A 15638-nucleotide genomic window follows, 5' to 3' on the forward strand; every position below is an offset into this window, starting at 1 on the left:
AGGGGCAGGTACTGATCGCTTCATTCTTGTGACAGCAATAGGATCTGAAGGAATGGCCTGAGGCTGAGTTAGGGGAGGCTCAGGATGGATTTCAGGAAAAGGTTTTTCTCCCAGACGGTGGCTGGGCACTGGAACAGGCTGCCCAGGGATGTGATCACAATAATAAGCCTGTCTGAGTTTAAGAAGCATTTGGGCAATGCTTTCAGACACATGGTTCCTATCATGTAGTTGAAGCATTTGGGCAATGCTTTCAGACACATGGTTCCTATCATGTAGTTGGGACATCCTGAGCAGGGCCAGGAGCTGGACTCGATGATCCCTGTAGGTCCCTTCAAACTGAGGATACTCTGTGATTCTGTGAGGCTGTTGCCAGGCTCCATCTCTCTCCGCCCTCAGGCGGCACAGCAGCCATCCCGCAGGCAGCCGGCGCCGCAGCCATCTCCTCGCTGAGCTCTGCCGGCCGCCATGTCGAGCGCCGCGCGCCCGGACGCTGTGGGGGGGGGCGGAGCGGGGGCTGCTGCGGGCCGGCGGCCATTTTGGTCAAGGGCCGGCACCGTTCCTTCCTCCCTTGCTCAAGATGGCGGCGGCGGCGCATGCTCGGAGCGCGGCCGGGGAGGCCGGCGCTGCTGCCCCCGGGCGCTGAGGGGGCGGGTGGGGAGCAACCGCGGCGGCGGCCATGGGCGAGACCGAGAGGCTTTATTATGTGTACAGCTGCGACCTGGACATCAACGTGCAGCTGAAGATGTGAGTGAGCGGCGTCGGGGCTCAGAGGGAAGCGATGGCTGCTGCCCGGAGCGGGGACCGGGCCGCCCGCCCCTCGGCGGGGTGCGCGGGTGCCGCAGCCGGCGGTGCCCGGGGACAGGCGGCGCTGGCTCAGCTCCGGGTGCCGCGTCCCTGCCACCGTGCCGGCCCGCGGGGAGGCGGCGGGGGCCGGGCTGGAGCTGTGCGGCGAGCGAGTGTCAGGTGTGCCCTGTCCTCGGGTGCTCCAAGGCAGCGAGTGTCAGTGCTGGCTCCCATAGCCTCACCCCTGTCGTAGAATCACAGCTTGGTTTGCGTTACAAGGGACCTTTAAAACCTATCCTGTTACACCCCCTGCCGTGGACAGGGACACCTTCCACTATCCCAGGCTGGTCCCAGCCCCGTCCAGCCTGGCCTTTAACGCTCCCAGGGATGGGGCAGACGCAGCTTCTATGAGCAACCTGTGCCAGGACATCACTACCCTCACAGTAAATAATTATTTTTTTAATTAATCTAAATCTACTCTGCCTGAAGCCACCCCCCCCACTACATGCTTCTGTAAATAGTCTTGACTATTCTTTCCTGTAACTTTCCTTCTGGAATTGGAGGGCCACCACTGTGTCGCAGCTCACTCTTGGGTGTTAAGGGGAGGAGATAAGCTGATGCCACTCTTGCTGCTTGTTTCCATGCTCCTGCGAAAGCATGGTGGTCTTAGCAGGGGTGTTTTACTGTGTAGTAAGATCCAGGTGCTGCGGCATGTAAATATATTCCTTCCTGAGCATGTGGAAACACTTTTGTTTAAGCTGGAGTTGCCCTACAATGGTGTAATTTTTTTTTTATTTTTTTTTTTTTTGAGTTACACTACTTCATCACAACAGTGGGGAGTTTGAGAAGTAGGAGGGATGTGGCTGACTCTCAAATGTCATGTACCCAATGGTGGTACATTAAGTATCTTGCACTTCTTTCGCTAATTAACTTGGAGAAGCTTGTTAAGGGTTGTTTAATTTATGAACAGGAGATAGTAGTGGAAGGTGGCCCCACTCATGACAAGGTTTGGAACTGGATAATCTTTAACGTCCTTGTGAGCCCACACTGTTCTGTGCCATCAGGAGTCAGCCTCATGTGACCTCTTTGATAGTTCATTCCACCAAACAAAACAAAAATTAGCAGGTTTGGGTTTTTTTGTTTTGTTTTAGCACATACAAGTGTATGTCATCCTTAGAATGTACAGTGCCAGTTCCGTGCAAGTAACTTGTTAATTTACTCTGAAATGGTTTTGTGGAAACATGTAAATTTTTTTTTGGTGGAGGATTGTTCTTACATGTTTTCCCATCACCATCACCTCAATACTTTTTGTTGTTGTTTTTGTTTTTGCTTTAACTGGTGCATCCACAGACAGATATCTAATGTGTGTGACTGTTTTCGTTGTGGAATAGCTGTAGCCTGAGAGATTCCGTCAATTCCTCTTAACAGTAACATTGTGCAAAGTGCTGCAAGGCTTTAGCCAAATTTTATTTGAACAGTCTGCTTAAGTGAACTTTATTTTGTTGTGGATTTGAGAGATGGTTGACTTCCAAAACCAGTCACACATTCCATAGATCTTAAAAACTTATTTACCATAGTTGTTTTGGGTTTTATTTTTCCAAATAGTATTTGGAGCACATGTAATCTGATGTTTGTTTTGTCTGTTTTAATAATAGCAGCATACGTCTTCTCATTTATTGTTGCCCTACTTAAGGTCTGTCTGAGAATCCACAGGTTGTACTAGAAGTTACCTCCATTTAAAAGAAAAACAAGTAATTCTTGCCTTCCCTGCTCTTCCCCTCATCCCTGCTGAAATCAGTACAGCAATACATTCCATGTTTGCTCAGCTTTTCACATCCTGAGTTTCTCTCTGGTGTTTGGATTTTACTACAATCAGTAGTGCAAAGTGAGAATAGCCTCAGTTCTGGGTACTCTAAATATAAGCTATGGAAATGCAATAGGATTTCTACTACAAATAGAATAAATTCTGGCTTACTTATGTTTTCTTCTTTTCCTCCTCCCGTGCCCTCTTGCCCATAGAGGAAGTCTGGAAGGGAAAAGAGAACAGAAAAGCTACAAAGCTCTCCTAGAAGATCCGATGCTGAAGTTCTCGGGACTTTACCAAGAGACTTGCTCTGACTTGTATGTAACTTGTCAGGTGTTTGCAGAGGGGAAGCCGCTTGCACTTCCAGTTAGAACTTCCTACAAGGCTTTTAGCACTAGATGGAAGTAAGTGGCTTGCCTTTTATTTCATATTCCTCATAGTTAGTGGGGCACCAAGTATTTGTTTCTGTCAGAAAGATTTGTTTCCTGTTGTCTTCTACAAAATGGCGTGTGCTTCTTCAAGTGTCCATATGGTTAATGTTATCCAGCCAGCACAAAAACAACCTTTTTGTGTAAAGGGTAAGTGATAAAATTGCTATTTGTGTGATGGGGCAGGTTGTGCTACTTTAAGTAACTTCTGGGGCCTGGAGTGATACATTTTCATGCTGTTTGCTGACAGCCTCATCCTTGCTACTCTGTCATCAGGCCAGAATATTTTTCTTTTGGTCTGTAGCCTTTTAGTCATGCTCCAGACAGGTGTTTGGATGGTTAAAGCCCACAGGAAAATAGTCCATTTGCCCTAAGAAATTTTTATTCTGAGAAGAATCTGGATTGTGTAAACTAATAGAGAGTAACTTGAATTGTAAAGCTTTATGACTAATAAAAAGTGTTTCCCTGCAGCTGGAACGAATGGCTGAAACTGCCTGTGAAGTATCCAGACTTGCCTCGAAATGCTCAGGTGGCTCTGACCATCTGGGATGTGTATGGACCTGGTAAAGCCGTTCCTGTGGGAGGGACAACAGTCTCGCTCTTCGGAAAATATGGGTATCCTGCTTTTTCTTCTCTGGTACACATTCAGAGCTCACCTGTGAATAGTATTGTAGCATGGGTTATGAGAGATAAGTTTTTAAATATTTTCTAGACTAGGTTAACAGTTCCATGTTTGAAAAACCAGATACATAGGTGATTTGCTCCTAATTATTCCTGAGTGTAGTTTCACACTTGCTGCAGTGTTCTATAAAAGAAGTGTTCTGTATAACACCCTTTTTTCTTTTTTTTTTTATTATTATCTACAAGCTTGGATTTTAAGATAGCAAGTGCTGAAATCACTTCACATCTACACCCTTGTACTGCATGGATGGCAGCACTGATTACTTTTAAAAAATTGTTGAATTAGCTTGCAATTAGTCTGTGAATGCACTGTTATTTATGGGAAGTAAAATGTCACTCAGTAAATCAGCACTTTTCAAAGTTAATGTGCTATGATCCATGAGGGTGCGTAAATAAATTTATGCATGGTAAGACTCAAGTGGGAAGGATTACAATAATAATCTGTGAGGTGAACAATACCTCAAAAGAATCTTACTGAAGTGCAAAGGAGACTGAGAAAACAGATTGTGGTCTAAGGAAGATTAAGAGGCACATGTACTTTTTTGCAATTGATTGTTACCACATGCAGAGTGGGGAGCAGCTGTCCAGGAAAAGAGAGGAACAGACTTGTAGTTTAGAGTGAGTCTTAAATTTTGTGTGGTTCACCATCATGGTACTCCTGTAAAATGTGTGAACAGCATTGACTACATAAGGGATTTACAAGTATGTGCATCAGAGACACTTCTGTACCCTATTCTTTTCTTATCCTTTCCTTTTCCACTCAGCTGGGGTGTATTCTGTTCCTTCTAACCAACTTCAGTCAAATTTCAGACTTCTGGGAGTCTGTATCATTCAATGTCTAGCAAGTAGGTGTGATGGAGGAAGTGTGCCTAGTCAGGCTGAAGAAAAAGAATGTAAGAACATTTTTCTAGTGTGTATATACTGCTGGAAAATGGGGAGAAATAGCCTGTTTTGCCTTGCCAGTGGATGAGAAGTAATAAGGTTAAACTGAAGTGCAGGAAAAGTTTAGATTTTCATTAGGAAACCTGCTCTAATGATGCTTGAATGCTGAAAGTGACCATAGAGAGAGGTTGTATCTCTCTCATGGAGGATACTGCTTAACCAAAAAGGATAATATGGCCTTAAGGCAAAAAATTGAACCTGTTCAACTGGACTGTGCCCTAAAGACTGCTGGTAGCTGTTAAAGCATTAAAGCACAGTACCTGGGAAAAGATAAAAATAAATTTAATTAATAAGTTGTACTTCCATCACGTGGAACTTGGATGAAGTAAATGGAAAGAAACAAAAAAAAATTTGAAGTTTTTAAAAGAAAACCCTTGTAGTAATACTCCATGAAGTGATGTGTAAATTAAGGTCAGGTGGTCTTTCTAATTGTTATTTGTCATTTTTAATGGTTCTCTTTTTAAAATGTTCCTGTCAGTTGTTTTTACCTGAAGTTTTTAGCGTTAAGTGATCAGGTCTTATTGGCAAAGGTAATGAATGCACTTGATTTCTTGGGGCATCTTTTATGGGTGGATCAGCACAAATGTGCAAGGTAATCAGGGTTTTTGCACCGAAAAGATGTGGTCAGTTACCTTGCAAAGTTCTGTTCGCTGCACACTTTCAATTATCAGTTCAGTTTCAGGCATTGGTGGAGAAAGCGGTGTGTGGAGAGTTTTGGCATTTTTTTCTTGGTATGGTTTTTTTTATTATTATTATTATTTGGCAGTTCAGAAGTCTGCTTTATGCAGTTGACCTTCAAATGCAACTTAGGTAGCTTTTTAGTTGATTTTTTTTCATACTGGCAGACTTAGGGTTACTGTTATAATTTGCAAGTCAAGAGGAATACTTTCTGCTTCATCACAAATAATAAAACTATGAAGGCTGAGCTTTCTCCTCAGTTTGTGTTTTTACCACCCCACTGGCTTTGGGAATTACCCATTTCTCTTCTACTTGCTGAATAAGTTATCTCTGACTTCACAATTTTCTTCTAAACTCCATGTGCCAGTCAAATAAAGGTTGTAGAGAACACAAGGTCCAAGGCACTTACGCAGTAGAGTTCAATTATGGAATTTTGTAGTTTTGACAAGGGAAGCAACTTCATTTTCTTGCAGCTGCTGCTCAACTTTGATTCCTGACAGCTGTATTATTTTGAGTTTACTGAAGTGATTCTGCATTTTTCTCTGCAGTATGTTTCGACAAGGAATGCATGACTTGAAAGTCTGGCCCAATGTAGAAGCTGATGGCTCCGAGCCCACCAAAACTCCTGGGAGAACCAGCAGTACAGTCTCTGAAGATCAAATGAGCCGCTTGGCAAAGGTAATGGAATAGCAAGTAACCCTTAAAATGTCTGTGACAAGCATGCACTTCACTGGAGAGAAATGAAGACAGCTTCCAGTGCTGTTTTCTCACATGATAGCTCCCTTCCTTTTGTTATTTAGTTGTTTCACAGGATTTACACAGAGGAGTAAAGCAGATCATATTTAATTACTTCTGAAGTGTTTTTTTTAAAAACCCTTCTATTACACATGTAGCATTTTGTTGGAACAATTTAAGATCTAAATTCTTTGTAAAACATGAAATATACCTTGAAACATGAAAACATGAAATATACCTTGAAACATGAAAACATGAATATACCTTGAAGATGCTTAAAGCCAAAATTCCATCAGGTTTAATAAAAGCCTCTCCTAACAGTGACTTTTGAGCACAGTTGAGTTTCTTTCAGAAGCCATCTATTATCTTTGAGGCCATCTGGGGTAGTGTTCAGAAGTGGTGTCATACCTGTACATTAGAAAGAGCTTGAATAGAAATGCAAAAATTAACCCAAGTTTCATTAATTTAAGCTTACAAGTATGTATATTAGTATTTTTGCCTGTAAGTTTTTGATGGCAGAGTATATTCTTGTCATCAAAAATACTGGAATTGGTCAGAGTGTGTTAGTTACTGGGCTGTTTTACTAGATGACTTCTGATTATTCAGGTAAGCTTATCCCAAGTTTTCCAAACTGCTCAGTCTGCTTACTCACTGAACTTTCTTCTTAATCTTGATCTCCCAGGTTTTTGCAGACCTTTGTGGGACTACCAATGAAAGATAGAACCATTTTCTCATCTAGAGATTTATGATTTCATTTAAGATTCTCTGTTTTATTAGTATAGTTTGCACTGAATTTATAATGGAAAACTCATTAAAGCCAGTGGTGCCCCATTTCTTGATCATAGTAGAATAAATGCCCTCTGGCCTAAGGAATCTCTGTAGAGAGACACTAAATATCAAGTCTTATTTCCAGTTCATCACATGGTTATATGATGGATGCTGTGGGTTTCTGAGCAAGGCTTTGAGAGTACAGGCCATGTCTTTCCTGTTAGTTCTGTTACACAGACATTACCATTCACTCTCTGTAGCTCAAAAAGCACAAATAAAATAAGAGTACTTCAGTCTTAAAATAGCTCATTCTGTTTTAGCCTGTGTGATTTTGGCACTTGGAAGATGATGGCCCAAGGCCTCTGAGGAGTAGGAGGGAATTCTTTCACATCCTGTTTGAGAGTTGTTGAGGCTAAGAATAGAAAGCTAATCACATCACTGCCCCTAGTATTTTCTTCTGAAAGCTGTTTTGGGAGATGCTAATTTCTGAAAGAGGAGTGTTTTCATTAATATTTTGTTGTGGTCCTTTTTATAAAACTGTTTTACCATCAAATGCTAGGGAAATTAGGGTTTCTGGGTAGTATGTCTATGGAGCTTTCATTTGCACAGCTCTTCACATAGCAGAGGAGGTTCTTAGGATGTGTCACTCCTAAATAGCCATTGTTCAAACAGAATCAGCTTCAGTTCTTCTGTGACTTATTCTTCAGTTTCTGAATGCCTTCTCATGGTACTCTCTGTGAAGGTATATTTAAATATAGGTAAAAGGACTAGGGCTTAGGTACATAACTTGGCAAGTTTGTGTGGGCTTTGTTGTTCTTGTTTTTTTTTTTTTTTTTCTGTTTATTGAACAGATTGTCCAGTGTTGTGCTATTGATTGATATCTGTTACCAGAGCCCAAACTAGAGTCTTCCAGGTAACGGGTAACTTTGGAGAAGAGCTTGTGACAGATCTTTTCTCCATCTGTAAAACAACTTCTTTCTTGACGTGCTTCTGAGTTTATGTCTGTGTGTGTTTTTTATTGTTACATGGAATTTGTATAAAACCAATGACTAGGTGGTCAAGGAGTTTTACTTTACCTTAAATAATTGATACTGTGGTAAGTCTCCCCCTTCATGTTAAGGTGCCATATGGTTGTGCTCTCACAAAACACATGAATGTTGCTAGTAAAACTACTACTGATGGAAAAACCATGGTTTTGCATTCTGGAGGCATTGTGAATGCAGATTTTTTTGTGTACTAAGAAATACTAATGGGGAGAGCATTGTAGCATTCTCTAACATGAGTGACATTAAGAGGTTTCTCCCATGAGTGGTGTGTTAATTTATTCTACTTGAAGTATTCTTAAATTCTTTTTGATCCATTCATTTCCATCACACCTTCTGCTGGCTGAATGAAACTAGATAATAATAATGTTGAGATACTATCTGAAGAGATGCATCTTACTTAGTAGCAAATGCTTCTTTCCCTGAAGGGGATACTAGCTTCTCTCTTACTTTAAACTGTAAATATTAATTCAAAACAGTTCTTCATATGCTCACAGATCTTCCGAGTCTTGTATGCAGACCTAATTAATTGCAGTATTACAACTTTTTTCCTCTATATGGGAGGTTTAAAGGTTTAAAATATTAAACATTTTCTTCTGAAACACACAAAATAACTTTCATTTTCTTTATTCTCTAGTGCAGTGAACAAGAAAATGAACTAAGAATTTGTGACCAAGTGTTTTTTCTCCAAGACTTTGATTACACAAACTTTAGGCCAACATACTTGTGCCTGTACTGTTAAGACATCAGTTTAGTGAGGATTTGAGAGAGAATTTTACTGAGAGAAACAGTAAAATTGGTGCAAACTCTTCACTTCTCTCTCTTCATAGTGACTTTTATTTTTAATGTACCTCTGGTATTGAACTATGGAAGGTCTAGTGCACATACCATACAGATTGTGCAACCTGGACATCTCCCAGTGTATCCCAAATCTTAAATCTTCTGTATTGTTTTTTTTGTACTAATATCATCTCCAGTTCTGTGTGGAAGCAGCAGGCTGCTCTTGTGTTCTCCTGCATCCAGTACCTTCATTCCTGCTGTCCTGGGTCTCTGTATTGCCTGTCCCTTAGCTGGGCAAGAAGCGGCAGTCAGTGTCACTGTATGACCTGTTCACACTCAGATGCTCAGGCTGACCACGGAACAAAGTTAATGAAATAATGGTTTTAACCTTTCCCCTAATAACAATAATTTTGAGGGGTCTCTTTGCTAGACATTTTCTAGACAGGTAGTAATTTCTTTGAGAGAAGAAGGAACTTCATGTCTTCTAGTCCCTCTGCATCTCTTGCATTCTGCAATAACTGCTGATTTTTTTTTTTTTTAAGAGTACCTGTCATTTCTTAGCAGCCAAAGAGCCGATCTTCGTATTTGTGTGGTCTTCTGCTGGATAAAAAAATACCATAAAAAATTTCATTAAAAATTTTGTTAGTGTATCTGAAGCTACAAGTAATAGGCTCTCATCTTGTCTTCCATTCTTAATGAGTCCTTTAAACAACTTTCTTGCTATTGCTACCGCAGTTTGTAAACATAGGAATAAAATTTCAGCTACTTATCAGATGACTAAAGGAGAGAGCAAGCTGTCTATGACTTGCTCTAAGATCTTCAGTTGACCCAGTTATAGTCCCGGTCTGGGAACAGCCTTTTCTTTTTAGGAAAGGCTGACATGAGCAGAATTATTCAGTATGGATGGTTTATTAAATACTTTATTTTTGTTTGGCTCAGTGAGTTTTACTATATGAAACATAGTAATGCAAAAGTGGGATGTCATTTTTACATGACTTAAGTTAAGAGACAAATTCCTGTTTTTGCTATGTTAAAAATGCAAATGTGATGTGCATGGATAATTATTATGGTCTTTGCTGGGATTGGTGTTTTAGATTGTAGGCTTATTTTTATGGCATGGTTTGGCTGTTTACAGGGTCTGTACTACGTCACTATGTGTCTGCTATACAAAGTGAGTACAGTTTTTTCAGTTCCTTTATTTTTTTGGTCTGATTTAATATTAGTGTCTCTGTTACAACTTTGGTGTTCTTTTTCTTGCTCTGAGCAATTTAAATGTTATCATTGTGGGTTTTTTTCATACAGCTCACCAAGTCTCATCGGCAAGGTCACATGGTGAAAGTGGATTGGCTGGACAGACTCACCTTTAGAGAAATAGAAATGATCAATGAGGTAAGTCATTGTAGGGTCAGGTTTGGAATTTTGGGAGGTTTTATCATGCTAATATGAACCTTCACTTCTCCAGGAGACTTAACTCTTAACTGCTTGGTTTTATTTCATTCAAATGCCAGCGCAAATGGTGAAGGAAAAAATTATTCTTTGGAAACTTAAAGTTTATTTTACTTTAGCAATAATGAAAGTCACAGAATAGATTGTTTTGGAAGGGACCTTTGAACGCCATCTAGTCCAACCCCTCTGCAATGAGCAGGGACATCTTCAATTGGGCCCTTTTGGATCTGGGCCCTTTCCAGGCTGATGTTGAATGTTTTTGGGGGTGTGGTTTCTACCATCTCTCTGGGCAACCTGTGCCAGGGCCTCAGCACTCTCCCAGTCAAGTCTTCTCACTCCATGCTCTTGTCTAAAGTCTTTCTCCAGCTCTCCTGCAGGTCCCCTTTAGGCACTGGAAGGGCCTCTAAAGGCCCTGGAGCCTCCTCCAGGCTGAACAACCCCAGTTCTCCCAGCCTGTCTCAAAAGCAAAGGTACTCCAGCCCTTGGGGCATCTTAGAGACCTCCTGGACTCCCTCCATCAGGTCCACATCTTTTTCATGCTGAGGTCCCAGAGGTGGATGCGGCTCTGCAGGTGGGGTCTCACAGCGTGGAGGGGCAGAGTCGCCTCCCATGACCTGCTGCCCATCCTGCTGAGGAGCAGCTCAGCACAGAGCTGGTTTTGGCCAGCTTATGTCCAGCATTTCATCCACCACAGTACACAGCTGTCTTAGATGTTTTCAGCTTCAAGTGAACTTGATCACGTAAGACAGACTTTATTAATAATTTGAACAGCTTGGAACAAACACTGTTAGGCATGGCTAACTTAGCTCTAGGATTTTAGGTTGTGATCGGAAGCTTTTTAGACATTTGACCTCTTCCTTGGCTTCAGACCTGTTCAACTTTATTAACTTTGGGTGTGGAGAAAAGACATCTGTAGTTTGGAACAAATATTTTTAAAAAATAAAATAATCTGGTAGTTTAATTCCTAAATGAGATTTTAACCCTTATTGATCAAAATCAGCTCAAACTATTTGATTTGTTATACTTGTCTTGCACCAAAGAACTCTCTTTTTTCCTTTGCCCTGATATTTTTGTTGTTTTATTGGTAACTGGAGGTTTGGAAGTCAGATTTTTTTTTAACTAAAATCTATGGTTTTATAAATCTCTATAAATATTTTGATGTTTTTTTAAAAATTAGCCTATCATCTTTTTTATCCCATTTTTTTTCTTCAGTTTTTTTTTCTTTTTCACTGACAGTAAAAGTACAGTGAAATAAAAGTTTTTAGACCTGTGCTTTAAACAGAGAACAAATCTTCCTCTGAAGATGAATAAGCTGCAAATCTAATCTCATAGTCCAAGTTTATTTTGTCTCTTTTATGGTATTGGTTTAAAAAAATGACTTGTTTTTTCTATATCTTCTGTTTTTTACTTTGATGTGCATAATCACAGGTAATGATTTAGACAAAAAAAGCAAACACCAACTACCCACTGGTCACCTGATTATTCTGCACTGCATTTTTTTATACTTTTAGCCCAGAGCTGGAAGCTGCTGATGAAAACAGGTTTTCATCTATTAACTGTGAATATGTATCATGGAGTGAGAATGTGAGGTAGTAAGAATGTCAGGAAGGAGGTGATATGGTCTCAAGTAGTTCTATGAAATGATTAACAAATAATTGCTGCAACAGCTGATAACCTAATTAATCAGTTCCAGCACAAAGGAAGTAGGGTAATTGCTGTACTGAGAATGCTGAAGATTGATGCCCTGCAAAAAATGATACACATCTGTGGTGGCTCTTTCCTCAGAGGGAAAAACGAAGCTCCAATTTTATGTACCTGATGATTGAATTCCGTTGCGTCAAGTGCGATGATAAAGAATATGGAATAGTTTACTACGAAAAGGTATGTGCCCTACAGGCTTTATGGTTGTCTTTAAAAAGCAGCATATGCACCTAAAATGAATGGGTTTTTCTGCTGAGATGAAATATTCTGCTGCAGTAGAGCAGCAGACAGCTGTCAGTGGCAACTGTTTATGTTCATACAAATCAAATAGTATAGATGCAACATGATTGCAGATGTCAGTCATTTGTGTAATAGTGTTCAAGATTACAGAATTTAACAAGTGTGAATGATTAAAAACTTTCTGATTGATAGTTCCTTCAGTCATCCAGCAGTGCTGTCTGAGTAGCTGCATGTAAAATCATGACTTAGATCCAGAGGATATGTACCTGTATTGAGTGGTAACTTTATAGAATAAGTTATTAAAACTCCACACAGGAGCTCTGCTGGTGAACATTTTCTGTGAAATGAACAAATACAGAAGTTTAGTCTTTGGTACTGAAAATGCTGTGGAGTAATTAAGTAAAAGACTTCTAGATTGGAATGTCTTGCATCTTTCCTTGCAGTTTATGAAACAGATCTGCAAAGCAGCACCTTCAATATTTTTCTAAAATTAAAATGTAATGGGATGAAGCATTGACAGTGAGCTTAACAGACATCACTGTGGTATTGGAAGGTATTATCACTCTGTGTATTGTGGGAAAACCCACTGAGATGAAAAAAGCAGTGTATCTGTAATCTGATTTCAAAAAAAAATTGTTTCTTAGATTTTTCATCGTATTTAGATTCATAAGAGGCCAGAAAGAAAGACTGAATAATGCAGCATTATTGGAAAAAGATAGAAGGTAGGAAAAGAAACTGGAGTGCTCTTGAGACTAGAGGCACTAACTTTAAGCAGCATTTATTCTGAGAATTTTTAAAAGCTTAATTAATTAGACAAAATGTTAATATAATGGGAAATGGATTACAAGTATTTCTGTGTATATGGCTATTACTGTTTGGCCTGGCCTGAAAGAGCTGTGATCTAACTTAAAATTTTTGAAGAAGGCAGTGAAAAATACAGTAATAAATAGCAAAAATCAGGATTAAAAAAAAAAAAAAGTGAGAGAGATAAAACAGGTCAGAATCTGCTTCAACGATTTGATATATTGCAAGACTTGGAGGTTTTTGGCTTTCAGGAGAGTTTTCTAAGGGCAGTGTTTGGTTGGAGCTTTTTGGTAGGTTTTGTGGGGGGGACGGTTGATTTGATTTTCTTTTTAACCTAGACAGCTGTCTAGGTTAGCTGTTCAGCCTTTCTTTTTGGGGACTGTAGTTGACAGTGAGACCTCTCCACACATTTCAAATCTTTTTGCCTTTAGAATAGCTTTTTTTGCAGTGCATCTGTACACTTTTCCTAGAACTAGCAATTACAGAGGACTGTGCTGTTGCAAAACTATCTTGAGTTATAAATCACAATGAAACCTCCAATATGTCAGATTTCCCCATGAACAAAATAGTGTTACTTACTTTTGTGGAAATGTTTGTCTGGAAAGCACAACAGAATATGATCAAAATATAGAAGCTTTTTACTAACAGCTATCTCTTTACATGAGAACATGCTGTACCTTTCATGGGTGTAAACATACGATCATGTGGCTTTGTGTCCTCTTGGCTCTTTTCTTTTTATAAATGAACATGCTGTTCCTAAAAATGACTTCTCTCCATTACCTCCAGCAACCTGCCACTATAGCTGAATTATTCCTGATTTACACCCATGACTTCTTTTTTTTCCATTATTGTGGTTTTATAGATGTGTACAATACAGGAAAGAAGATTCAGACTCCAAGCATGCATCTTTCTTTTAACAGATGTTTCTGAAGCATATTAAAAGTGCATGGAGCAGAATTACTATGAATTGGCTGCTCTTGCAGAAATAAAGTAATTGAATGTGTAATAGTACATGTTAGAGCTGTAACTAACTGCAGTTTGAAGGATTTGTTGTTACAAAGTATCTTTCCAACAAGTTCTTGACCCTTTTCTGACAGCAGTAGGAAATGGTACATAGATTTGTGCCTGTTTTCTCAGTTTTGTCACTCTTCCAATTACAGTCTGCAGTCTGTGTATCAGCCATTGCCAATCCAGTGCATCAAGCATAATGAAAGAAGGTTCTGTTGTCACCTGCTTGTGACTGATAGTCACAGTGGAGATTACTTGTCACAGTTTTGTTGATATATTTGTTTTCAAGTGTTTAGGAGGAACTAGCCTGTTAAATAGCAACTGAGGATTTGGGGTTCTTTGACTCAACATTCAGTTGCAATAAAATGAGGTGGGAGAGTCTCTTTCCATGTTCTGTGTTAACTTAATTTAAATACAGTGTTCAAAATGTGAGGGATAGGGTCTGCTAGTAATGACAGCATCAGTTTTGAGTCTCCATTTAGGCAGAAATTCTGTGTGACTTACCAAGTACAAATAACACCAGCATTTATCACTAATGTATTTTTGTGCAGGTTTCAAGTGAAACATGTCTTTGGGTAAATGATTGCACTGCTGCATCCAGTTCATTAAAAAAGATAAATAAATTTGATTATCAGAGATCTTTCATGGATTTAAAGGAAGAAGTACTGTCTACACCAGTGGTTGTCTGACCTTTTTTTTTTTTTTTTGTGAGGGAGATGTTGGTTTGCATTGGTGTTACTGTAAATGGTGTTTTGGTTAAAAAATAAGATAAATAGAACTTCCTTACTTATTTGTGCTGTGAAACTGATTTTCAGGCAAATACAGAGGAATTTTGCTGGTTTGGAAAATTCTGCAAATTTTGTGGGCTGTCCTAAATGAACTGTAATATTTGTATAAAGTCACTCACACTGACCTTATTGTAGTGAAATATCTGCAGAGCTCTGTAACACAGCAGTTTAAAGCAAGTTGGTGCTGTTTAATGTTGATGTTGCTTTTGTTTCCTGGTGGCAAAATAGCAGGTCATCTCAGGTTCTACCTGTGCCAGGAAGAGTTGCAGCAAAGAGGAGCAGATTCACTGGGGGAAGAGGCTGCTGAAGGCCCAGTGTCTGCACCGTGTTCTTGGTCTGTCGTTCATCACATCCCACATGGCTGTTGGCAATTAGAGGATGTCAGGGATTTCTGAGATTTCCATGATGTGAACTAAAGCTGTCTGTATGGGCATGATCAGGAAAGACACTTCAAAAGTATGCGCTTGGCCAAGTTCAAGTGCTAATTTAGGCATTGCTTTGGTTTAGTTAGTTTGTATGGTCAGGGTTGTGGTGCTGCACATGTTCCTCTCAGTGTATAATGGAGAATTACAGAAGGGTAGTTAAACAGCTGACATCCTTCACAGGACAGCTAATGTAATTGTGCCTTCTTGAGTACTTCATTAAACAGTCTGCTTTTAAATGCTTGCTCCTGACACCATAACTTGTCCCATGAATGCTTGGAAAAGCTTGATTTCATGGCAAGTTTTGGTTGAGCTTAAGGATTTGTTGTGAAACACTGGGAATGGTTTTCCTGGTGCTTGAACTGAATAGCTAGAACTTGTCAGCTTCACTCTACAGCATGATCTGACTACATTCAAAGAGTTTAAAATAAACAGTCATTATGATGTTTCTTTTGAAAGGTTCCAAAAAGAGTTGCCAGCAATGTGTATGCAAATCATTCTTTTAACGTTAGTCTTCAGAAAAAAAAACCTCCTTAACCTTCACATGACACATTGGAAGACTTTGCTCTTTTTTTTTTGTTGTCCTC

General features: G+C 39.8%; 1 protein-coding gene across 5 annotated transcripts in view; it reads left to right on the forward strand.

Annotated features, from left to right (window-relative positions):
- Window positions 1-579: 579 nt before the first annotated feature.
- PIK3C3 (phosphatidylinositol 3-kinase catalytic subunit type 3) overlaps window positions 580-15638 on the forward strand; it is a 66922-nt gene continuing 51863 nt past the window's right edge. For 3 of the 5 annotated variants that reach the window (XM_041422051.1, XM_041422054.1, XM_041422053.1), the window contains exons 1-7: window positions 580-744; window positions 2803-2991; window positions 3487-3630; window positions 5865-5994; window positions 9778-9813; window positions 9945-10031; window positions 11874-11969. In XM_041422051.1, the coding sequence (XP_041277985.1) occupies window positions 677-744; window positions 2803-2991; window positions 3487-3630; window positions 5865-5994; window positions 9778-9813; window positions 9945-10031; window positions 11874-11969 (750 nt within the window). In that variant the 5' untranslated portion in view covers window positions 580-676. The remainder of the gene's footprint in view (window positions 745-2802; window positions 2992-3486; window positions 3631-5864; window positions 5995-9777; window positions 9814-9944; window positions 10032-11873; window positions 11970-15638) is intronic. The other 2 variants (XM_041422052.1, XM_041422055.1) reach the window with 1 other exon arrangement.

Source organism: Onychostruthus taczanowskii, unplaced genomic scaffold, assembly GCF_017590055.1.
Source record: "Onychostruthus taczanowskii isolate IOZ18803 unplaced genomic scaffold, ASM1759005v1 scaffold70, whole genome shotgun sequence".
Taxonomy (NCBI): Eukaryota; Metazoa; Chordata; class Aves; order Passeriformes; family Passeridae; genus Onychostruthus; species Onychostruthus taczanowskii.